Raw genomic sequence first — 26,718 nt, forward strand, 5'->3', positions numbered from 1 at the left:
CTCCACAGAGCTGGGCTTTACGGAAGAGTGGCCAGAACAAAGCCATTGCTTAAAGAAAAAAATAATCAAACACGTTTGGTGTTCGCCAAAAGGCATGTGGGAGACTCCCCAAACAGGTACTCTGGTCAGATGAGACTAAAATTAAGCTTTTTAGCCATCAAGGAAAACGCTATGTCTGGCGCAAACCCAACACCTCTCATCACCCCGAGAACACCATCCCCACAGTGAAGCATGGTGGTGGCAGCATCATGCTGTGGGGATGTTTTTCATCGGCAGGGACTGGGAAACTGGTCAGAATTGAAGGAATGATGGATGGCGCTAAATACAGGGAAATTCTTGAGGGAAACCTGTTTCAGTCTTCCAGAGATTTGAGACTGGGACGGAGGTTCATGACAAAGCAACATACTGCTAAAGCAACACTTGAGTGGTTTAAGGGGAAACATTTAAATGTCTTGGAATGGCCTAGTCAAAGCCCAGACCTCAATCCAATTGAGAATCTGTGGTATGACTTAAAGATTGCTGTACACCAGCGGAACCCATCCAACTTGAAGGAGCTGGAGCAGTTTTGCATTGAAGAATGGGCAAGAATCCCAGTGGCTAGATGTGCCAAACTTATAGAGACATACCCCAAGAGACTTGCAGCTGTAATTGCTGCAAAAGGTGGCTCTACAAAGTATTGACTTTGGGGGGGTGAATAGTTATGCACGCTTAAGTTTTCTGTTGTTTTGTCTTATTTCTTGTTTGTTTCACAATAAAAAATATTTAGCATCTTCAAAGTGGTAGGCATGTTGTGTAAATCAAATGATACAAACCCCCCAAAAATCCATTTTAATTCCAGGTTGTAAGGCAACAAAATACTTTCGCTAGCCACTGTACATGTTTCTACAGTGTATGTGTCCCAAATGGCACCCTATTACCTTTGTAGGGCTCTGGTCAAATGTAGTGCACTACATAGGAAATAGGGTCCCATTTGGATCACAGTCAGTGTCTGTTTTAACTGATATTAAGCTTTTGCCTGTGGTCCTTTCTTCCTCTGAGTCCGTCTTATATCCAGAGTTGGACAGTCCAAACTTGGTCCAACCCTAAATTAACCGTTATAACTGTCACTTAGAGCGAGTTTAGGGCTCATACTTCCTCTTATCGAAGCTTGATTGTCTTTCTCGTGGGGTGTATGTGTGTGGGTGCATGTGTTATCGCATCGCAGAGGACGGTCTTGTGGTTTCCTGTATCTGTGTGGTTTCAGACTGGCAATGAGCCTCACTGGAGAGGAAGAGGGGGAGATGGACAGAGAGTGGAGAGAGGGAGGGGGAGAGAGATGGAAAGAGAGAGAGAGAAATGAGAGAGAGACAGACAGAAATAAGAGCGAGAGAGAGATGAATAGAGTTGTTATTGAGGTGTTTTGATGGGGTGTGGTTGGAGGAAGACCTCCAGACCGGATAGAGGGATAGGACATGAGATGGATCAGATGTCTCTCTCCATTGGTTCCTCTCCTCCCACGAGCATAATGGGACATCTATCTGTCTGTCCCTCTGTTGTCCATCATGTCTTGTCTGTGTCCTTCCTCTAAACAAGGAAGAGGCTTCTCTCCTACAGTCACATTTACCCTCTGACCTCTAACCTCTCCCTGAGGGGTCAAGAGAGGAAGGGAGGTATAAGGAGGGGGAGGGATGTTTTGGTGCGGACGTTTGGGGCGGATGCCACAGGAAGTAGTCCTTGCTCATGTCCTGCCCTCCTGCGGAGACTTCCTGTTACTGTTACAGAATGCCTAATCCTGTCCGACCTTGCCCTGTCATGTCCCTCAAGCATTTCTGTCCACTGTTCTGTCCCCCCAGGGTGGTAGTGTGTGTGGGCGGTGTGGGAAGGGGAGTGGGTGTGTGTGGGTGTGTGCTTGGTTGTGTGTGTGTGTGTGTGTGTGTGTGTGTGTGTGTGTGTGTGTGTGTGTGTGTGTGTGTGTGTGTGTGTGTGTTCGTGCGTGTGTGCGTGTTTGTGTCTGCCCTTCCGAACCCCTACCAGCCCTCACCTTTTGCCCCACAAACACAGACAGACAGCTGGGTGGGTGTCATTGGATCTGTGTTTAGGCTGTCTGTGCTTAGCTGGGGCTCTGTGTGTGTGTGCAGCGAAGCGAGACTCACACTGCAGGCTTTGGATGTGTGTGTGGTAGAGAGACAGCGAGCGAGCGAGAGAAAGAGAGAGAAAACTGAAGATAGCATGTAGCTGAAACATTTACTCTAACTTGCTCGCACACTTTTTCACTTTTGTAAAAAAGAATGTCCCAAGATTATTGTTTGCAATGTGAGGACAGCATCCCCTCTTTTGACATGCACATCTCCTAGCTCCATGCACCTGCAGCACACTGATTTAATTTACATTTACATGTTGGTCATTTAGCAGGTGCTCTAATGCGGAGCGATTTATGGTCAAGAAATCGAACGCAGCAATCATCTCCTTTCGCTGTGTCACTCACTCATCCACTCATCCCCATCACGCCGGCTGATGCATAGGGCAGCAACAAAGGCTCTCCACTTTTGTCGGTCTTTGGCCATCTTCAACATTGTGCCCTACCACTGCTGATGTGTGTGGTATAAAATGTGTGTGGTATCTTTTGATTGGTATAAAAGTCTAACCATATCCCCCTCTCTGTGTGTTCTACAGACGTTCCATGCTAACACAGACCCGTCTGAAGTGGTGTTGAACCGCGTGCCCCAGCCCGTCCTAGCCCGCTTCGTACGCATCCGGCCCCAGACCTGGAAGAACGGCATCGCCCTGCGCTTCGAACTCTACGGCTGCCAGATCATAGGTGTGTGTGTGTGTGTGTGTGTGTGTGCGCGTGCACATATTTGCGTGATAGAGAGCGAGCCATGGGAAAAGAGATGTTTATTTTGCCTTAGATACCTTAGCCATCCTTTACATTACACCTCTGTCACACTGCACATCAAAAAATGTTGAGAGCCACAAATGTGTTCCGGCATCTCCTGCCCTGTCAGTGAAGAAGCTTAGAAAATCCCCTTAGAAGAAATGGCAGCCGGTCTATGCATTAACTACGCAGTAACATGAGCACGCACACATAAGAACTCCCGACAGCAACCGGATCAGTAGTCTAATCAAAGTTTTACTCCATTCTCAGCCAGCCAGCGCGTCTCCAATCACTCCCTCTTCCCTATTCATATTTTCTCTCTATCTTTCCACTCTATGTTCCTGCTCTCCTTCCTCTTCTCTTTCTCCTCTCTCTCTCTCCCTCGTGATCATTCTTTACTCTCACTTTCATTCTCCCTGTCATTCCATACTCTGTCCTTGTTTTTCCCTCTCCTCTTTCTCCCTCGCTCTCTCCCTCTCCACCTACTCCAATTCTCTCTATCAACCTCCTTTCTTTACCTCTGAATAATTCTCTGTCTCCTCTCTGTCTCTCCCGTTTTCCCTCTTCCTCTCCTGCCCTTTCCACTGTCAGGATGTCAACCTACTTTCTCTCAACCCCTACAATCTCGCAGATGCAGTATGTCACAAGAAAGGGTCACAATCAATCATTCATGACACTCTTGTTCAGTTGTACATCTTGAACTGTGATTCACAGAGAGGGAGAGAGGGAGAGAGAGAGTGTCACTCATTAGCTAGTATTGCAAGTGTATGTTAGACTGGCTCTCACACACATACTCACTTGAAGACACACAATGACCTCACATCGATTCACATACACACATACATTTCTGTTGCCATTTATCCATAATTTACATTCATTGCTAGTGCTGTGACATAACAGCATGAAACTTTGATCTGTGTACTCTTAAACCGTCAACCCTACTAATGCTCTCCTCTCTTCTCCTCCTCCTCCGCTCTCTCTTTCTCATCTCTCGGTCTCACTCCCTCTGTCTTGTCTTGTCTCTGGTCTTCTCTCCGCTGTTTCTCCATCGGTCTCTTCTCCTCTACCTACCTCTTTCTCTCTCTCTTTCCCTCTCTCTTTCTGCCCTTTCTCTCCTAGTTCCATCTCTCTCTCCTCCTCCTCCTCCTCCTCCTCCTCCTCCTCCTCCTCCTCCTCTATCGTCTCCCTCCTCTCTCATTGTTTATTTTACAGATAATATGTGAGGGTTGAAATGTGATAGTTTTGTGTAATGTATGATATTGACCCAATAAGATGATTTTTTTTTTAATGTCACTTCCCACTCCCCCTCCCTTCCCCCCTCTTCCCCGTCCCTCTCCCTCATCCTCTTCTTCCCCACCTCAAGATGCTCCGTGTTCAGAGATGCAAGGCCTCCTCTCCGGCCAGCTCCCCGACACCCAGATCTCGGCCTCGTCGGCTCGGGACATGCTGTGGTCCCCTGGGAATGCCCGCCTAGTGGCCAGCCGGTCAGGCTGGTTCCCCGGACCCGCTCAGCCCCTGGCCGGGGAGGAGTGGCTCCAAGTGGACCTGGGTGTCCCCAAGACGGTCCGGGGGATCATTACCCAGGGGGCGAGGGGCGGAGAGGGGACAAGCAGCACGGACAACAGGGCCTTTGTGAGGAAGTACCGCGTGGCACACAGTTTAGATGGGAAGGACTGGGGGTTCGTCATGGACAGCAAGACCAGCCTGCCCAAGGTGGGTGGGGGTGATGTGGGGGTTGTGTGTGCGTGTGTGTCAGTGTAAAGTGTGATTATACTCATTTAAATCATCTATATAAAGATTTTTGCCACAGTACCTTTCAATATTTATGCTTTATTTCTGTGTGTGTGTGTTGCAGATATTTGAAGGGAACACCCACTACGACACCCCTGAGCTACGGCGTTTTGAGGAGACCCTGGCCCAGTTCATCAGGATCTATCCAGAGAGGTGGTCTCCTGCCGGGATCGGGATGAGAGTGGAAATACTGGGCTGTGACGTGCCAGGTAAGACTTGAGCCTGTGGTCTAGCAAGAACATTCCCGGCTTCAAACTTTCAATCTGTTACTCCTCTCTGTCATTTCATAACTGTCAAAATGCCCTACAAATATATATATTTTTAAGTGCGTGCGCGTATTATATATCATCTGTGAGTCTACTGGATACACAATTTGGGAGTTGGAAAGCAAGTGGAAGTGGAAAAGTGAGGGGAGACTTTGAGAGAGTGAAGGTTAAAGTTACAGGGAGTGGAGAAAGGGTTGGACGGATTTTGAGGAATCTGTCCCAAGGGTACCATGCACACACACACTGCTGGTATGGTCTGCTATCCAGATGTGAGGCAGTAGACACATCTGGTCTCTCACTGCTCACTACTCCCACTGGGCCTACGCAGGAGCTACAGCACCAGACAGTGGGCTCAACACCTACACACACACACACACACACACGTACACTCACACACACACACACACACACACACACACACACACACCTCAACTCCCCTGAGCTGGTTCTAGGCTCCGCTCTCTGTTTTCACCCTGACTAGGATGTTCGTCACACACACACACACACAACACTTCGGCTCCACCTGTCACACAAACACACACACACCCTCACTGCAAGCATACAGTACACACGCACACTCACACACACACACACCTCAACTCCCTTGAGCTGGTTCTAGGCTCCGCTCTCTGTTCAACACATACACATAAACACATAAACAGACACAGACAGACAGATACTATAATGGCTCCTAATAGGCCTACACAGGATGTGTGTGCGTGTGTGTGCGCGGGTGTTTGTGTGTAAGGTACACAGCCCTGTTCGGTGGTGTAAGGATGATGTGGACCTCTTAATGTTTCATCCCACTCTTCTCTGACTCACTCACTACGCCATTAGAGAGGAGAAACAAGGCCAGAACCCTCCATTAACACAGAACAATAGGACACACACACACGCTCTCTCTCTCTGTCAGTATAACAGGCTAGCGCCCTTTGTTAGGGACCCTCAGTACCACACCCATGATTGGCCTACATGAATGACTGACAAGAGAGCTGCACTCCTCCCCTCCCTACATCTCTCTCTCTCTCTCCTTGCTGTCCTCTGTCACTCCCTCCTCACCCCATCTCTTCCTGCTCCTGCCCCCAGTGGGGGCTACACATAGGCCCTGGGATTCAAACCGGCAACCGTTCACCTTGAGGCTACATCCACAGCCGTCCCCGATGTTAACCCTGCCACATGTAAAAGGCATTGAGACCAGGTGAAAGCCCTGTGTTAATGCAATCTGTCACAGGCTTCTCTTTATTGGACATGGATGAGATCCCAGAGAGATGGAGTAGTTTAACACAACACTGGTGTTCAACAGAGCATTTGGTTCAGAAGTGTTCACAGTGCATGAGTGGGAGGGTTGGAGTGCTGTGCCTCGTAACAGGAGGGAGGATTGTAAATCTTTTGTCACCCCTCCTTTTGTCACCCCTCCTTTTTGCTCCCACCACCTCTCTTTCTCATTCTCGTTCTTATTCTCTCTCTTTCTGTCCTCTCACTGTATCTGTCTCTCTCTACCTCTCTCTGTCTCTCACTCGCTCTCCCTCTATCCTCTGTCTTTCTCTCTCTTTCTCTCCCTCTCTTTCTCCTTCCTTTCTCTCTCTATCGCTCTCTCACTGTTAAATCCCACACATGGCTCTGTTCTCTTCTCTCCTCTCTCTGTTCCCACCCTTAGGCATAGTGCGTGGGTCTGTAAATGTATTTTTTCTTCATTCTTTCTCCACTCCTCTGTTTCTCATCACACATTCCCCCTCTCTGTTCTCTGCTGTCCATTCCAGGCTCTTTGGTCTAATTTCTTACACACACACCTCACACACACTTATGCACACACACACACACATGCACACGCATTGAACACAAAACTCTGCCTGGATATCTCTTCTGTCTTCCTTCAAGATCAACTTCGGAGGTTTCTCTTAGGCTTTGTTTTACAGTCTTCAAGGACATATTGGGCTCTATTTTAACCTTTTACTGCAGTGGGCTAAATCAGGGTCACACAGAGTGTTTCTCGGTAGTCTTAAACAAATCTACTTTGAAACAAAAGTATACACCTCACACACATGGTTATGGGCTTAAAAGAAAGAAGACCACTGTAAAAGAAGACACCATGTCAGATATAGAGTTGAAATGTATTCAATTTACACTTTATACAGTGCCTTCGGAAAGTATTCAGACCCCTTGACTTTTTCCACATCTTGTTAAGTTTCAGTCTCATTCTAAAATGGATTACATTTTTAAAAATCCTCAGCAATTTACACACAATACCCCATAATGTCAAAGCGAAAACAGGTTTTTAGAAATGTTTACGCATTTATTAAAAAATAAAAACAGAAATATCTTATTTACATAAGTATTCAGACCCTTTTCTATGAGACTCGAAAGGGAGCTCAGGTGCATCCTGTTTCCATTGATCATCATTGAGATGTTTCTACAACTTGATTGGAGTCCAGCTGTGGTAAATTCAATTGATTGGACATGATTTGGAAAGGCACACACTTGTCTATATAAGGTCCCACAGTTGACAGTACATGTCAGAGCAAAAACCAAGCCATGAGGTTGAAGGAATTGTCCGTAGAGCTCCGAGACAGGATTGTGTCGAGGCACAGATCTGGGGAAGGGTACCAAAGCATTTTTGCAGCATTGAAGGTCCCCAAGAACACAGTGGCCTCCATCATTCTTAAATGGAAGAAGTTTGGAACCACCAAGACTCTTCCTAGAGCTGGCCGCCAGGCCAAACTGAGCAATCAGGGGAGAAGGGCCTTGGTCAGGGAGGTGACCAAGAATCTGATGGTCACGCTGACAGAGCTCTAGAGTTCCTCTGTGGAGATTGGAGAACCTTCCAGAAGGACAACCATCTCTGCAGCACTCCACCAATCAGGCCTTTATGGTAGAGTGGCCAGACGGAAGCCACTCCTCAGTAAAAGACACATGACAGCCCACTTGGAGTTTGCCAAAAGGTACCTAAAGACTCTCAGACTATGAGAAACAAGATTCTCTAGTCTGATGAAACCAAGATTGAACTCTTTGGCCTGAATGCCAAGCGTCACGTCTGGAGGAAACCTGGCACCATCCCTACTGTGAAGCATGGTGGTGGCAGCTTCATGCTGTGGGGATGTTTTTCAGCGGCAGGGACTGAGAGACTAGTCAGGATCGAGGCAAAGATGAACGGAGCAAAGTACAGAGAGATCCTTGATGAAAACCTGCTCCAGAGTGCTCAGGACCTCAGACTGGGGCAAAAGTTCACCTTCCAACAGGACAACGACCCTAATCACACAACCAAGACAATGCAGGAGTGGCTTCAGGACAAGTCTCTGAATGTCCTTGAGTGGGCCGGCCAGAGCCCGGACTTGAACCCGATCAAACATCTCTGGAGAAACCTGAAAATAGCTGTGCAGCAACGCTCCCCATCCAACCTGACAGAGCTTGAGCGTCATACCCAAGAAGACTCGAGGCTGTAATCGTTGCCAAAGATGCTGCAACAAAGTACTGAGTAAAGGGTCTGAATACTTATATAAATGTTATATTTCTGTTTTTTATTTGTAATAAATGTACAACAATTTCTAAAAACCTGTTTTTGCTTTGTCATTATGGGATATTGTGTGTAGATTGATGAGGGATTATTTTATTTTTTTTACATTTTAGAATAAGGCTGTAACGCAACAAAGTGGAAAAATTCAAGGTGTCTGAATACTTTCCGAATGCACTGTATACATCACAGAAGACAAAAAATATGTATAACACAACTGTTTGACATAGAAACACCGGATTTTCACTGGATTTTTTAAAGATAATGTTTATTAATTATGAAATTATGAAAAATATTAGTAACATTATATGTTTTGATTAAAAAAGAAATTATAGGTGTGACTAGGGCTTGGCCACTCATTGGCCTATCAACACATTTCTTGTTGATGGCCTTTGCATTGTCATCAACTCCAATTAGGCTGGGGGCATGGAATATTCTCTTCCTAGCACATTGTGGATTGATACAGGTTATTAAATAGCATAGGCTACAGTAATGAGTAATAGCAACAGTAAAAATAAACATCTAGTGTTTGCTCAATATTTTTGGAGTGTTGACAGTCAACATTGTTGTAATTGGCTTCAATGAGTATAGTAGGCCTTTACGCATCGCACTTCTCAAATAAAAAATACTAGGCTCCCGTGAATTGTATTGTATGTGTGAGGCACGTTCTCAATAAGCAATATATAGCCTAGGGCTACCGTTGATATGGCATTAAAGGACTGAATAATTTGAATATGTTTGGAGGAGTACATAATAATAATATGCCATTTAGCAGACGCTTTTATCCAAAGCGACTTACAGTCATGTGTGCATACATTTTTACGTATGGTTGGTCCCAGGGATCGAACCCACTACCCTGGCGTTACAAGCGCCATGCTCTACCAATTGAGCTACAGAGGACCACCCATACGTGGCATCTTTGGTAACTGGACAAGATGTGCTCTTTGGAAATGGGGATGTATACAAGCCGAATGGAGTAGCCTATGCACCGCAGGTAGGTCTATGTGAATTGTGAATAATGCGAATTCATGACGAGTAAAGCCTCACGATTGGACCATTTAGACTCCTTTTATGGATAGGCTACTTGGCTAATGCATGGCCATGATAAGAAAGACACCAGACACATTGCTGTTGAACCAGCTTTCGTTAGAGTAGAGTAAGGGTAGCCTATAAGGGCTTGTCTTTTAATCAAACGAAACAGAAAAACAAGCAATTGTTACATGAACATTACAAATGTTTCTAAATACGAGTGTCACCGTATTATCTCATCTCTCTTTCCATGATGGGCATATAGCCTACATGGAGGGGTTTTATGCACATCCAAAATAATACGGTGAGATCCATGCCAAAGAACAGCTTTTGGTTTGTCTTAAATATCCCCACCAGCGCTGCCTGAAATTGGCACTTTGGCGCACACCTCAAATATTGCCACCCCTCCCACCTCAGCACAAGCGAGCTCATATAAGACAGGTAAATGACCAATCCTGGCGCTAGGGTTTGAAAATAGAAGAGCGCCGGCTTTAACAGGTCGAAATTGCAAACGAGCATGTTTGACAATTGCACTGGCTTAATGCCTGCCGGAAATAGAGCCCATTGTCCTATTCCTTTTGATAATGATAATCCAGATAGAGAGAGAGAGTGTGTTTGTGTGTGTTTGTGTGTGCATGTGCGTGTGCATGTGGGGATGATGCTAAGGCTTTGCTGTGTGTGTTTGTGTATCTGCACTCTTGTATGCGCCAGCGTTTTCTCCCTTACAATGTGACTTGGGTGTCACAGGGGGTGGTGACCTCACTCTTATACCACTTAACCCTACATGTCCGGCAGGGGGGGAAAACAGCATTTTTTCCCAGCATGCACTCTGTCATCTGTAGGAGTTGTGGGAGTGTGTGGGTGGGAGTGCGTGCGTTTGTGCGTTTTACATATTTTGCTGAGTCAGATTCTTCGGAGAGAACGATGGCAGTTTTCCAGAAGAGAAGGAGCGGCGTGGGGGGATTGAGAATGGTGAGAAGGGGTGAGGGGGTTGAGCGCTGTTCAGTGTATTCTCTGTAACATAACAGTTCCCCTGGTGCCATTTGTATCAAGCGTCTCAGAGTAGGACTGCTGATTTAGGATCGGTTTTGCGTTTTAAATCACAATAAATGACATAACATAGATTGAGTGCTGAGTAGATCCTAGAACAGCCTTCCTACTATAAGACACTTAATACATATGGGCCCTGTACTCCTTTCCGGTCTGAAGTGCAGTGCTTTGAAGGGGCTGTTCCTGCCTGAGGGTCCCTCTCCCTGCATGAGGAGGCCTTCTGCTGCATGAGGGGACCCTCTACCTGAATAAGGAGGCCTTCTCCTGCATGAGGGGATCCTCTCCCTGCACGGTTAGGCCTTCTCCTGCTTGAGTCGGACTTCTGCTGCATGTGGAGGCCCTCCTGCACGAGGTGGCCTTCTGCACAAGGACACAGGCACAGTGATACTGTATAAGGGAGGCCTCTCGGTGCAGCTCTGTAGCTGTTTCCTCACACATGTCAAGGAGTGGAGAGCCCTCGGGGAGAGGCAGGCGGGTCATAGCTCCTCGTCACTCTTCCGTTACCCCTGACACCTCTATCACACACGCACACACTCATACACACACAGAGACACGCACACACAGACACACACACACCCCTGTCACACCCTACAAAGGTCAAGCCGTTTACACTGTGACAAGGCCTGACCTTTGAAGCACAGAGATGCAATGGCTTGGAGGAATGGCTTGCGCTAAGGGAGATAAAATAATAGGATACATGGAGAGAACAGAGGGAGAGGGAAAAAGGGGATAGCAGAACGAGGGAGGCTCTCGGATGTGAAAAAGGTTAGGGAGGAGTAGGGGGTTAACGTATTGCCGGTGGGGTCCCCGTAGCTCCTTGGTGATTAAAATCTGATTAGCCAACTAATTGCCTCAGTAAAGGGTGTGACATTAACGTTAGGCTAATGTCACTCAGTCAGAGACCTCAACAGCTGGGCACTATCCTTTCATGTAGCGGTATTTAGTTGTGTTTCTCCACAGCTCCAGACGTCCGGCTGCGTTCGTTTAATTCATTTCATCCGTTTCATTTGTTTCCTCACAGGAAGTTGTGTCACGGTAAAATGTCGACGGATCAATCGACTATGGTGTCCATGACTATGGTGTGGACAGCCTCAGTCTCAGCAGGACTCGTTTCATTCTCAGCAGGACTTGTTTCAATCTGTCCTAATATGGACAACGTAATCAACTTCCCTCCATGTTTGTTGTCGTCGGTGTTTCTCAAACGCTGCTAAACGCTAATAGTGCTAGCCATGCCCAGGAAGCATCATTACACTGATGTAGCTATTAGCTAGCAGGCTAGCAGCTATGTCTTTGGACTGCAGATGCATCCAGATTCTGCAATAGCAGTCTTGCTTTCCAGATGTTTGCGTGTGAGTTTGGTGTCTCTCTCTAGTCATTGCACTCTCCTAAATGACGTCTCTCCTAAATTACGTCTTGGGGAAAGAAATGTTTTGCCATCTTGGATACACATTTTTACATAGAAATCACCTCACTTCAATTGCACTTATGAGGGATCAGAAAGCACAAGTTGAATGTACGGTATACTCTGCAGTGGTTCCCAAACCTTTGGAACAGAGCCTGGAACAGAGTTTTCACAAATTCCCATGATGTGATATATTGGGCCATTGGTGTATGATAATATGATTAGGACCTTGGTTAGATTGTGGTTAGAAAACAGAGATGACCCAAACCTTTCCCTCTGTCATTGCATAACAAAACCAGAGTTGTCCCATCTGGTCCCAATAACATGCCCACTTATCCCGATAACATTCCTAATGCAGTCTGTAGACCATGTGCCGCTGGAAGGAGTGTGTGTGTGTGTGTGTGCATGCGTGTGTGTACTCGCATGCATCCATGTGTGTGTGTCCGTGCATGCTCGTGTGTGTGTGTGATCATCCATTCCAAGGTGAACTAGCTAGGCTCATCCATCACCCATGGAGCCAGAGGTGTCTGGCCTGTCCTACCAGGGCCCCCGCCGCTGGTCTGACTGGGCTGTGGATGGAGGTGGAGACAGTGGAGACGGTCGAGACTCATGGAGGCAGGGAGATGTCTGGGCTAAAAGACCCATGGAGGGAGGGAGATGTCTGGGCTAGGAGACACAACATGACTGGGCTATCACCGCCTGGCTTAGCCTGTCACCTCTACTGGGAGGGAGGGAGGGAGGGAGGGAGGGAGGGAGGGAGGGAGGGAGGGAGGGAGGACGGGAGGACGGGAGGGAAGGAAGGAGGACGGGAGGGAGGGAGGGAGGGAGGGAGGATGGGAGGGAGGGAAGGAAGGAGGGAGGACGGGAGGGAGGGAGGGAGGGAAGGAGGGAGGACGGGAGGGAGGGAGGGAGGGAGGGAGATGACCTCAGACTCTCATTTAGGCATGTGGAGTGAGTCTGTGAAAATTTGAGATTGAGAAATTGTATTCATGGGCAAACTGTTGATTAGTCAGAAAGCTGTGGTCACATTCACAGAGCGGTGTTGTTTCATTGAGTATGCTTCATTGAGTATGCTTCATTGAGTATGTTTCATTGAGTATGTTTCTTTGAGTATGTTTCATTGAGTGTGAGTGTGTGTCTTGTATGAATTTGAGTAGAACTTTGTATGTTACATTTTGAGCATCTTGGATGTAACTGGCAACACTTATCTTGTCTCCATAGAAACCAGCACACTGGCCGACACAGCCACGCCCACTTTGTCTGGTCCAATGGAGAGTAGCACCGCCCAGCGGTCGGGCAGAGGTGAGTGTCTGTAAGCCTGTTGTGTGGAAATGTTGCATATAGATAAGTTATGTTTGTATGTATGTTATTGTAGAATGTTTAATGGTTGATGTCTCTCTATCTCTCTCTCTCTCTCTCTCTGTCTTTCTCCGTCCCTCTCCCACCCTTTCTCTCCAGGAGCTAGCTCCTCCCCTCCGTCTATGGGTGGTGTGTGTGACTTTGAGCAGGGTCTGTGTGGCTGGACTCACGACCCCAGCGCCCCGCTCCATTGGTCCCTCCACAGCAGCTCCAAAGCCCCAGCCCAGGGCCCCAGCCTGGACCTCGCTCTGCCCCCCACCGGTGAGTCTCCTTGAGCATAGCACAGCTAGCTTCCCCCCCTAAGTCAGGGTTGGCAAAGGTGGTTCACCACAACCATGTTCAGAAGGCAAGAAAGAGGTTAGATAGCCACTTGGGCTAATTTAGCTTGATATACAGTAAAGTCCTTGTTTGGTGTTTGTAAACATGTGGGTGTACAAAATCTCTGTTTGAGCCCCAGCCAAGGCTGATTTTGTGACTTATAAACACACAACCACACAGACATACAAACACGCACATACACACACACACTTATAATGTGTAACTCATCCACTCTGCTCTATGTGACTGCGCTACAACTCTGTGATGCTAACGGGGCGTTCCGGGAGCGTTCTGGGCAGGAAAAAGTTAAGACCCAGTAGCACTTATTAACTACAGAGGCAAGAGATTCTAGAGGAAAAACCAGGAAAACCATATTCCCAGCCGCGCCTTCCTGCCCCTCGATTACCTTGCAGGCAAATCTCTGGCTCCCTAAGTAGACTTCCATGTACTTAGAGCAATTATTAAGTTCCCTTTATACATACACCCGGATCAAAAAAGAGTGAAGCTTTTGGCATATTAATTAAAGATATGAGCAGTTTGGAGTTTTTCTTTGATGTTTTCTTACACTGACTGTGCTATAAATGGCATCCTATTCCGTATATAGTGCACTACTTTTGACCAGGTCCCTATGAGCCGGTCCTATGGGCCCTGGTCAAAAGTAGTGCACTATTATAGGGAATAGGGGGCCATTTTGGACTTAGCCACTGAGGGTTAAAGGGATTGTTATCCTGACCTTGTTTTAAAATTCATTGGTTTTGATATATTTCAAATGGGGCCCATGAAAGATTTAACAAGCTGCAGCTGTGAAGAGTGAAAAGGGGAGTTTCAGGACCATTCTGCTTGCGCTCAAGGGCATTCGGAATCTCTGATGTCACCTGGGCTTTAGATCAGGGAATCTCTGGGATGTAGGTTGAGGATCGTAGCCAAAACATCCAATCGGATCGCTCTGTTAATGGTTAGCCTAAGACTCTCTCTCTCTCTCTCTCTCTCTCTCTTGCTCTCTCGCTCTCATTTTCCATTTCTGTCGCTCTCACTCTCTCTCTCTCACTCTCTCCCTGTCTAACTTTCCTTTCTCTCTCTCTCTCATGACCCAGAAAACCCAGACCCAGTAACCTCTTGATCTCTTCCTCTAAAATGTAAAAACATAACAGCTGGAGAACTAGCGCCATAGCATATCAACGTGTGGTGCTGGCGGCGTCGATGTGTTTGTAGATTGAGTTCTCGTTGTCTTCCCTCGCTGCAGGAGACTGCTGAGAAAATTGATTAATAATGCTGTTGCATCATATCACGCGAACGCGCCCCTCTCGATTATGAGCTGTCTGCTGAACAAGCTGTGGAACAATGGGGGGAGCTTTCAGAGACGCTGGGTTCACCCGAGGTGTAGGGAGAGGGGGGATTCTGCAAACACATTAAGATCAGTTTGATAAAGTGGGGATGTTTTCTGTGTGGTGAAGACCCACACATACACACACACACAGTCACACACACACTTGCATTCACACACTCGCGCACACACACACACTCACACACAGATAGACACACAGAGATAGACAGTGCCGTATGGTGCTTCATGGGAGGGCTCCTTACAAACACACACACTCTGTGGTGTTTGGAAGGGCCAAGGGAGACCCTGTCACACACACTGTCTGATGTGACACACACACTAGAGAGCAGAGGGGGGGGATGCCATCTTGGAGGAAGCCTTCTTCCCCTCCATAGTTACGACTGTGTGATCTGCTAGACAGACTATTAGAGTGGCTACAGACATACTGCACAGTATGATACACACTTGAATGTACTTAAGCTTTCTCTCCCTCTCACATATAATAACAATTTCAGTGGTCTCCCAGATCCAAGTTAGGTGCAAATTCTAGAGTGTACATTTCCTTGACAAAGTGTCAAATTGATTACAAGTGAGTTATATGCATTTACATTGTGGATGCTGATTGCTGTCCTTATACAGGTAGTCTAAACCTTTAATATAATCGAATAAACTATTTAGTTCCCTCCACGACAGCACATTATTTTTACGATGTACATGTAGCTACAGTAACTATAACATAGACACAAAAGAACCATGCTGAATTCAGTTTGCAATTTATTTGTCTATAAAAAATAGTCAAGCTTGTGGTTCCACAGCTTATGCTGTGATCCACACATTGAATGCTCTGTGTTGGACTGAGTCTTTTGGCAGTGACACTGACCCTCCATTTTAGGTTAAAACTACCCTTAGAGTCCCTCACATTTACATCCTCCTTCTCTTGTGGTCAGAGTCCTGGTCAGAGTCCTGGTGAGTGCTGCTGCTCCTCTTATCACCACCATCTCTCTTAGTGAAGGCTGCTGATTGGTTGTTGGAGACTGCTGTCTGGCTCGTAGCTGTCTGACTAGTGGATGATTGTTTAGCGGCTGTCTGGCTCGATGGCCAAAATGCAGCGGCATTCTGCTGGCTAGATGACCAAAATGTAGCGGCTGCTGATTGGCTGGGCCAGACTGTCGTGTTGGTAGTGGTTGCTGATTGGCTGGGCCAGACTATTGTCTTGGTAGTGGCTGCTGATTGGTTGGGCCAGACTGTTGTCTTGGTAGTTGCTGCTGATTGGTTGTGCCAGACTGTTCCCTGGCCTTTAGCTGATGATTGGCTGGGCCAGAATGTTGCCTGCCAAGTGGCTACTGATTGGCTGTTGTCTTTCACCTCCACAACAACATCGACATCCATTGGCTCCACATCCTGATGACAAGGCACTTGATTGCTGTTGTTGATCTGTTGATCAACATCGACATCCATTGGCTCCACATCCTGATGACAAGGCACTTGATTGCTGTTGTTGATCTGGGGCCCCTCTTTCCAGTCCATAAAATCGTCCTGGTCTTGTCCATAGCTGGAGTTTGACTGGAAGGTGGCAGGGGCTGAGTTGGGCTGGACCTGGCAAGCAGAGGGGGTACTCAAAAATCTACTTTGCCATTTTCCCTGCAATTAATCAATCAATAAATCACATTGTACTTATAAAGCCCTTTTTACATCAGCATTTGTCACAAAGTGTTTTAGAGTAACCCACCCTAGACCCAGGGCTCTGGTCAAAACTATTTCACTAGCTATATAGGGAACAAGTTGCCATTTCAGGCTACTCACTATAATCTAGGCCAAACAAACCTGGTTCAGGATCTGGTAGGGAGCCACTCCAGGCACGGGAGATCCTCCAGTCATCTGTGTGATCAGCCATGAGGCAAGAACGTCCTTAGGAACCATCGTCAACAATGAGAAGGGATGGAGGGGCCCAAACTGGCTCAGATATTGGAGATAGCTCATTATTGCAAGAACTTGGTATAATTATTAAATCAAAGATAGTTCAGAGCAGAAAGCAATGTGATAGGCAATGCTTTCAAGTGTCTAAATGATATGGTTGAACTCTAGAACGTTGCTTCACAGGTGTTCTGATGACATCACAGCTGCATCACAATCGAGGTCAATGACTATGACATCGTGCACTGTACTCAAGTTCATAGAATTCTGTTTCTATGGCTTCAACTAAAAAGCAATGAAGGCCCATTCCTTAATAAAAAGTAGTTTTCTATTAAAAAAAATTAAATACATGTTTTCTATGAAGCTGAGGGATGGAGCTGGAGAAATGTAATAACCGAACAATTCGTAGATGGAGCTATAGATGCAAGGACTGAAAGTCCATGGGGTCAAAATGATAGTTTTAATCATATTTTGAAGATAGACATTGTTTACTCAGACATTGTTTACAATTTACACCTGATGTCTGGGTACAGGGGACATATCATATACTATTTATATTTGACATATATTACATAATTCCATGTCAGGTTGTAATATATAACGGTTTATTCATGAACATTCAGTTGGAATATGGTGATGCTAATATCCATAACTTCATTGTACCTAGTGCCTCTTGGACAATATTCACACACACACACACACACACACACACACACACACACACACACACACACACACACACACACACACACACAATGATTTTTATCTGTAGTTCTCTGACCTAACTGCTCTAACACACACTGCGATAAAGCACAGGTGATCTTGTCAGGAATGTGTTGATACTGGACCATCGGCCACTTAACTCTTAGAAGAATTCACTCTACACACACACACACACACACTCCCTGTCAGGTTCAATCCCACAAAGGATTCCAAGTCCACATCCAATTTACTAACTAAACATCCTTTCTGTAAACAACTGTCTGTGTTTAACACAATGCTATTGTGTAAGTGTTCTACCTGAATACCAATGGGAATGGCTCCCTTGGGTTGGCTGTGAATTCATGACCTTCCCTTAGTGCTTGACTCTCTCACTGACCCTATTCTTCTGTTAGGCGTGTTTTGGTATGTATCATATCCCTGTGCTATTGTAGGTCTGACCATGTAGTTGTGGTATTATTATTGTGTGTGAGTGTGTGTGCAGATGCGCTGATGTGCGTACGTGTGTGTGTACACTCCCTCGTGTGTGTGTGCACATGTGCCTATGTGTATGTATTGCCCATACGTGTGTACACGTACTGTGTTCCCCTCAGTGCAACATCTAAAGTCTCTAAACCCACCACTGCATTGTCCCCCCATCCCCCCACACAGACCTGAACAGCTACCTGTACATCGAGGCCAACACCAAGACGGAGCAGCAGCGAGCCAGGATCCTAAGCCCCGTGGTGGGGCCCGACACGGGGCCTCTCTGCCTGCTCTTCTCCTACCAGCTGTGGGGAGAGGCCCAGGGCACCCTGCACGTCCTGCTCCGCGATGCCCACCACGAGGAGACCCTTCTCTGGGCACTCCGCGGCGACCAGGGCCCCGTCTGGAAGGAGGGCCGCACCATCCTGCCCCGATCCCCCAAGGAGTTCCAGGTATTCGAGCGTTGGCATACTCCCTTCTCCCTTCCAAAAAAATAGTCTGTGAAGAGTTAGCTGGAGAAACAAGTAGAAGTAGTATATTAGTAGTGGTTATGTGTTGCAGTGATCCATACTCATGGTTATCGATTCTATGTATAAGATATATCCCTGCATCCACATGTAGTTAATTTGCTTCTTCCTCCTCCTTCCCCTACTCTTCCTCCTCCTCCTCCTCCTTCCCCTACTCTTCCTCCTCCTCCTACTCTTCCTTCTCCTCCTCCTCCTCTTCCTCCTCCTCCTTCCCCTACTCTTCCTCCTCCTCCTCCTACTCTTCCTCATCCTCCTTCCCCTACTCTTCCTCCTCCTCCTCCTCCTCCTCCTGCTACTCTTCCTACTCCTCCTTCTCCTACTCTTCCTCCTCCTCCTTCCCCAACTATTCCTCCTCCCCCTCCTCCTCCTCCTCCTCCTCCTCTTCCTTTTCCTCCTTCCCCTACTCTTCCTCCTCCTCCTTCCCCTCCTCCTCCTCCTCCTACTCTTCCTCCTCCTCCTCCTTCCCCTACTCTTCCTCCTCCTCCTCCTTCCCCTACTCTTCCTCCTCCTCCTTCCCCTACTCTTCCTTCTCCTCCTTCCCCTCCTCCTCCTCCTCCTCCTTCCCCTACTCTTCCTCCTCCTCTCAGGTGGTTATGGAAGGCTTCTTTGACCGCGGAACCAAGGGCCAAATCATGATCGACAACATCCACATGAGTTCTGGTACACCTTTGGAGGAGTGCACACGTAAGTCTGCAGATCATACACACACTCACTCACACACATACAAACATGTGTACACACACACATGTGCATACACACACCTGACCCTCCAGCACCCCAGTTATTTTCCTCCATCATCCCACCACCACACCACTCAACTTCTGTTCCCCCCTCCATCTCTCTCTCTCTCTCCATCATCCCTTCATTCCTTCTCTACCTCCGTCTCCTCCTCCTCTCCTCCCCTGGAGTCCCCGACCTGTCACTCCAGTTGTGCTCTAAACACCCCACACACACACAGACACAAACACACACCCCAAGTTCCCTCAGCAGAGTCTTGGGTACAAACTGACTGGTACTTCTGAAAGCCGGAGCGAAGAGATGAAAGGAGAGAGAATGAACGAAAGAGTGGAGTGTTATTCCTCTTCCAGAAAAGGAAAGGAAGAATAGAAAGTAGGCCATAAACGCCCCGTGGGCCCCACCATGCTAATCTATGTTTCATTAGATATCTTCGTCTCCTTTCCTCTCGTATCTGGAAACAGAGCTTTCCAGAGCCGTCAAAGCAATAGCTCCTGCGCTGGTGTGTGTGTGTGTTTGTGTGTGTGTGTGTGTGTGTGTGTGTGTGTGTGTGAGTGAGCTGGGCTTTTTAATCTAGCCAGAGCAGGGGGGTTTAGGAGTAGGTCTTAAACAGATCACAGACAGACCGTGGGTTCCGAGCCAAAAACCTGCCATCATCTACTTTAACTTCCAAATCCAAACATCGGGCCATAGAGTTGGGCTGTGTGTGTGGGTGTGTGGCGGGGGGGTTGTGTGTGTTAGTGAGTGTGCGTGTGCACTTGTGTACGGTAGTGTGGTTCTGAGATGAAAGATGAAAACCCGTCCCTCCTATGTCAACCGGTGCGGAAGTGCCTCCACTCTTCTCCCCCTCCACTCATTTCCTCCTTCTTCCTCCTTCCCAAGGCATGCTGGGAGTGCTCTTATCAACCAGCGCAGTCGAGTTTGTTCACAGCACATTGGTGTTACCGCCAAAAAGGCCCCACGTCCCAAGTCTCCCCTCTCACAGGCCCCCATTCTTTTTGTTGCCATTCCAAGTCAATAAGGCTGAACGTTGTGTGTGCAGTCAGCCAGCCAGGCAGCAACCTTCCCCAGCTTAACTGGACTCCACCGATAAACAACTTTGAATGACTCAAACTTCACACAGTCGCCCTCCAAGTCTCCCAACTCACAATCACACCCTCTTTGACATTACATTCTACCCCATTAACATACATACCCACATGCTCTTTCATTCTATTTCTTTTCAGTTGCAGTACTAAGAAAGTTGTCAATAGGCTATAGAGTGATATCAGTGCCAACAGAAATTGAATCCGAATTCAACTATTTGTCTAAATGTTTTTGACTGACTTTCCTAGCTATTATTTAGGTTATAAACAGTCTTGTTTGTTTCTTTATTTCTCTCTTTCAGAACCCTTCGCTGCCTTCCCTCCTGACATGACAGGTGAGTTTTCTCCCCTTTAGCCGTGTAATGATGTCACTTCCTGTGCATATGTTTCTGCTTCCTGCTCGCTGCGCTGCACTGTACAGCTTTGGCTCATGGGAGCTTTGCTTGATGGCACCCATGTGACAAGCCCGGTCCAACCAATAGAAATGGGTGTGCAAGAGCTGTGTTCGCCGCTTGATTAATGCTGCCTTGGTGACAAACGATTCCAAAAATCATCATCAGCATCCAGACATCATCAAACGACATCAGAGCCCACTGAATCCAGCAGAATCCAGTTTATTGCAGAGAAATTCAGGCTATTGCTTTGACATCCATGGTTTTAAAATAACTGTCTGCCTCAATAGAAATATTGGGAGAGCTATAGGGGATTGATGTTATTGCTTGATATAGCGTTTTTGGCTGCTGGTTCTAATAAGATAAGAGTGTGTGTGTGATGTGTGCAATTTCTTCCTCCACCGTGACGCACCCACACACACACACACAGACTCTCACACACACACAGACTCATACACACACACATGCACGCGCACCCACACAGACACACAAAAACACACACACAAACACACACACACACACACAAAAAACACACACACTCCCTAGTGAAAAGTAATCAAATAGAGTGACTGAGCTGCGACGCCGGTGTCTCTCTCATCCTCTCAGCTCTGTCTAATGAGCGTGTGCACAGTGCAGTGGCAGGTACACGCACCATTTCCCTCTGTAATTATGTGACATGGTCGAATACTCAGGGTGGCTTCAAATCTACACCATACATGGAGTCTCTCAGCTATCTCTCGCTTTCTCTAATTCTCTCTCTCTCTCTGTGTCCATCTGTATGACTCTCTCTCTCTCGCTCTCTCTCTCTCGCTCTCTCTCTCTCTTTCCCGTTCCTTCTCTCGGGCTCTTGAACTGATGGTTTTGGTCCATTTTCTTAGCTTAGACCAAAGAGTGCTTGGAAACTGTTGTTGGCATATGATTTCACATACCAGACCTGTATGAATAGGAGAGCTTAAGCCTTGAAAGACGTTGTTAGGGCGATTGCGCAAAGAATGTGAGAAGGGTTCAAAGGATTGAAGTAGAGGAGCTGTGTTGGGGTGTTGGGTGGGTCTCCACTGAGATACTTCTTGGCTTGAAGAGGAAAGAACTGGCCAAGAGAGCAATGAAAACAAAGAACAGAACAGGGCAATGTGTCTTCCAAAGAAATCCACATGAACCTGCCAAACACAAATTCCATCACTGTCTCCAAATTAAAGAGAGAAAGATCCAGAACATTTCTATTTAGGCTCCATGGGGTCTTATGATTGGTCAGTGGAGCATTGGAACTTCCTGTACCAACAGGAAGTAGTGGCTCCTCATTGGGCAAAAATAATTTTACTTTATCAGCGTAGTCACGTAACATTGCATCAAAGTGACTTTTCAATTGAATTTACAAAAAGTCAACAATTTACACAGTTTGTGTCTTGATCCAACCCAGGTTTCAATCATAAATCGACCACATGGCTTGAAACCTCTTTGATTTGATTGCTTACAAACTGAATTGATGTTTGTTGACAAGTTAATTAGGTATCAAATCATATTGGGCATTGTTCAGACGTCTTTGTCCAGTGGGTCTCTTGTGTGTGTGTATCTGTGTGTGTGTGCGTGCATCCGTTCTGTTACAGCTAATTATCATGCCCTTTGTTTCACACCAAATTATTACATGAGAGCTTTATTCATTGGAGCATTGGATCAATTCAATCCCCCCCAGACTAATTGAAAATCCGTAGCTATACTCTACTGCTCTTGGTGTGAAAATCACCTCTCTCACCATCGACTGCAACCCAAGCTTCAGCCATAAGATAAAGAAAACCCTGGATGCATTTGATTTAATTTAGCCATTATCTGTGATGAATACTTTTTTTCCGTTTGAGCCGGCATGCTTGTGCATGCCCATGTGCTCGTATGCCTGCTGTTCATGTGATGGAAAGCCACAGGGGAGAAATAAAACACAAAAACAAAGCAGTCCATTGGATGTGCTTTGCTTGCCTCCTCTCTCCTCCCCCCGAGCCAACATATTCCTTATCTCTCCACCAGGGGGAGGTGTTCCTGGCGGGAGTGACCCCACAGTAGACACGTTGGCGCTGCCACTCATACCCACCCTCTGGTACTACCTCGTGGCCGCCGGGGGTGCCCTGATACTCCTGGCAGTGGCCATCTTGGTACGGGTGCTCTGTTGCCATCGACGAAGGCTGGCAGCGAAGAAGAGCCAGCTCTCGGTGGCCTACCACAGCCAATCCCAGTACTTTCAGTACTCCCAGTCCTCAGCCAGTAACCCGGTAACGGCCGCTCCAGGGACGGAGCCCGTGCTCACCGTGAGGCTAGACAACCACAGCCACCAACAATATGCCCTCTGCTGAAAGGAAGAGGCGGGGCTTAAAGCTAAACCCCTCCCCTTTTGATGACATGGATCATGGATGATGCAACGGGGAACAAGGATCGGAGTGGTATTGACAGTGACATTTTCTGTTGGGTCCTGCTTTCATCAGCAGTGGATGTTACTGTTCACAGACTAACTCTTCTAACACTATTTCTATAACTTTAATCTGTCTACGGACTATGGATGTAGTTTTGGTCACTGTTTTTTATGGGGGACTTGGTCGTTGACATTTCACACTTCAAGCTGTGGTGATGTGATTCAGAGAGATATCAAGCCATCTATATGAGTGGCTCGTTTCAAACCCAATCTCCAGCCTTACAGGACTAGTGGTTGTAGTTCTGGTTCCTACCCCCTGGGCTTCCTGGAATCACGCCAGCATGGACACACTCAGTGTGGGCTAACCTCCCGGCCCGGTGTGGGTGAAGTGGTTCAGCCATGTAAAACCTCCAGCGCTGTCAGACCACAAACAGACAAGCGAGAGATACTGTTCTACTGACAGCTCTGCTGGAACACTGAGAGAGAAAGAGAAGAGAGAGAGAGAGACAGAGAGACAGAGAGACAGAGACAGAGAGAGGAGGGGGAACGTTACAAAGTCAGAGACAATGGATGCGCTACAGGAGCGACTTCATTATAAAGATAGTGCTTCAGGACAGGCTGCTAAGATGTCAGTGTTACTATTACTGAAGGAGATGTTAAATAGATACACTGTAACGATGATATATGTTTTGTTTATTGTGAGTGGACCGGGTTATGTAAGACAATATAGAATTCTTCTTACGTTGCAAGAAAGCATGTTTGAATATGAAGTTGAGCTTTTTTGTGTCACTCTTATTGACCTGAGGAATTAATCTCAATCACGCAGCTCAAGAATAATATTTGAGTAGTCCCACACCGGAAACCCCACATCCAGCTTTTGATTGAATATTACCCCTCAGTAATGTGAGCGGAGTCCCTGTCTTTATAATGTCATCAACATCATCATCAGTGATAAATGCTCATTCCCACATTGTTTGTGTTCTATCTTGGTTCCCGGGTGTGTTCGATGACAGAGATCCACTCCCTTCCATTCAACACACACCAGCCACTTTATTTGTTCCTTGTGGCCACAAACTGGAAACCGAAACCCCAGTGAAAGCCAAGTGGAAGAGGCGTTTTTTTTTTCTCAATGTGAATATGTGTTTGTGTTCAACGGTCGTAAACAGACACAGCTGTCCACCATCACTACCTTCTTCTTGATTTATACTTTGACTAAATCTCACAATACTCCATAAAGTTAGATTGAGGGCTCTTCTATCATTGCAATTATTTGCTCAGTATAATTTGTTGGCTGACGGGAATTGAATTCTGGGGTCTGTCCTTAACCCATAGGAAGTCCCGCACAGTTGACGACTTTCAACAAAATGTTGAAAGTCCTCAATGGCGCCACCCATGCAAAAACATGTGGCAAGTGAGCCCTCTATCCAACTCTATGCAATACTCTCAAACAGCTGGAAGCCATTTGTTTTTTTTTCTTCTGTTGCGTGTACTCTTAGTTGAGAATGCTCCAAAACATCATGGAAACCAGAGACAAAATATAAACGATGCTTCCCAATAACTTAAGATGGATGCTAGCGGGATGCATCCCTCATTAGAACATTGAGGGCATAAACAAAATGGCAAAGAATCTAATGAGATAAAAACTGGTGGCCAAGAGAATTGGAAAATATGTTTAAAATGGGACCAGACCCAATTATGATAATAGTTAGCACATATTTAAGTTGGTTTGTTAGTGGTTATGTAGAGCTGTGAGAATCAGATGGCCCTTAAAGGGGAAGTTCACCCAAATTACAAAACAGTGGCCATGTAAACAAAGCCTAAGCATGGATTCCATAGACTGCTTTCAGGGGAAGGAAAACAATATTTAATTTTGTAGTTTGGGTGAACTATCCCTTTAATGATAAACAGTTATATATCTCACCATTATTGTACAGCCAGAGGTAGTTTAGCTCAATACCTGCCCATTTAACCCATTTAACCACCAAATATGTCAGACGTGTTCCGATCTCAAAAGTAGTCTAATATCAAGATGAGTCCACGTCCCATAGTTGTGTAGATCCAGCTAATTTATATGCCTCAACCCCAAATGAGTGGAAAAGATAAACACCAAATAAAATCAGTAAATTATGGTGCTTCCATTTACAACCGATGGCCTGGGATGTGAACTTATCTCAACATAAGACCAATTCCCAGGTCTGTACGCATCTGACAAACTTTGAGTTTGGAATAAACTGTCCCTTTAAGCAGGACAACCGAATGTGTTTGGGTTAGAATTAAATAGAACATTTCTATGGAAGCCACTACATTATCTGGGCGTTTTGAAGAGGGCTATAAGGGCCATATAGTCTTCCATTGAGTGAGGTGAATGTGTGTGGCAATCAGGCTTTTTAGTTTTTCTCTTTTCTCAGAGTGAAGAGAAGTTTTTTGGCACCCTCTCGCAATGTGCTTTTAAATCAACTGGGGGGTTGGGTACCCCACTATGTCCATCTCACTGTAGCTCCGCTCCAAGCTCTTAATATCTCTAATTAGGTAATGGAGCGATAACATTTATTTAGGCTGTAGTAAGCACTTTTCTCTTTTCCCATCTCCTGCACACACAGACACACTCTCTCACGCATACACACACACCCACATACACTCTCTCTCACACATGCACACACACACACCCCTCCCCCGGCACACACACACACACTGCACCCACCCACACACACCAGCAGCCAACAGCAGTTGCCCCTGGAGACAATATTAATGATTCTCGTTGAGGGCTCCAGTTAAGGTGTTCCTTGCCAAGCACTTACTCCCACCCTTGTCCATATGCCAAGTGTTGCACACACACCTCTCAAGATGAAACTAAACCTGAAGTTAAAGTGCCGTTTTCAAAAACAGCGTTGGGGTGAGTTTTGGGAGGTCGAGCGGAGGGCTAGGCCTAAGCAGTCCTAAGCACCACTCTCAGTGATGATACTCATTGGTATCTCATGATGATCACACCACATCCCAATGCAGTGGGTGGAAGCCAGGAGGGAACTGTGTTTGATTATCTGTGAGCTCAATGCATAATCTATTTGTATGATGATGATGATGATGATGATGATGATGATGATGGTACAATTGTTTGCTGATACTTTACTTGGGCTTTGCACCTCTTTGTGAGCTATGTGGAAAGTGTGTTTGAAATAGTTAAATGAATGTGATGAATATAGTATGATCTGTGATAATAAAGTGATATTTTTAAACATTGTGGTATGTGTGTGTATGCCATTGGGCTTTAGCAGCCCCATCACATATTATAGTAATTAATTAGTGTAATTAGTAATTACAGTGAAGGAAGATTGACATAGACAGTTTACATTATTGCATGAAACTAAAATGTACTGTTTGGATGCTTGGCATTGTACATACATTGAAAAAACATTCTGTTGTATCTTCTTCTCTCATAGATAAGAGACCAGAGTTTGGAGACAGCAGACTTTTTAATGGCAGGAACCAGTTAGATGGAGGTAAGCGCTTCCATCAACTACAATGTATTTTATAATAATAATAATAATATGCCATTTAGCAGACGCTTTTATCCAAAGCGACTTACA

General features: G+C 46.3%; 1 protein-coding gene across 1 annotated transcript in view; it reads left to right on the top strand.

The window, feature by feature from the left end:
• LOC311123308 (neuropilin-2-like) overlaps positions 1–26,631 on the top strand; it is a gene marked incomplete at both ends in the record, with an annotated part of 43,572 nt that extends 16,941 nt beyond the window's left edge. The window contains 9 exons of the mRNA XM_084197567.1: positions 2,653–2,797; positions 4,218–4,567; positions 4,710–4,854; positions 13,122–13,202; positions 13,359–13,520; positions 18,187–18,452; positions 19,115–19,211; positions 20,650–20,682; positions 26,572–26,631. Of these exons, the coding sequence (XP_084053693.1) occupies positions 2,653–2,797; positions 4,218–4,567; positions 4,710–4,854; positions 13,122–13,202; positions 13,359–13,520; positions 18,187–18,452; positions 19,115–19,211; positions 20,650–20,682; positions 26,572–26,631 (1,339 nt within the window). The remainder of the gene's footprint in view (positions 1–2,652; positions 2,798–4,217; positions 4,568–4,709; positions 4,855–13,121; positions 13,203–13,358; positions 13,521–18,186; positions 18,453–19,114; positions 19,212–20,649; positions 20,683–26,571) is intronic.
• Positions 26,632–26,718: the final 87 nt, after the last annotated feature.

Source organism: Coregonus lavaretus (assembly GCF_964263955.1).
Source record: "Coregonus lavaretus genome assembly, contig: HAP1_SCAFFOLD_4322, whole genome shotgun sequence".
NCBI lineage: Eukaryota > Metazoa > Chordata > Actinopteri > Salmoniformes > Salmonidae > Coregonus > Coregonus lavaretus.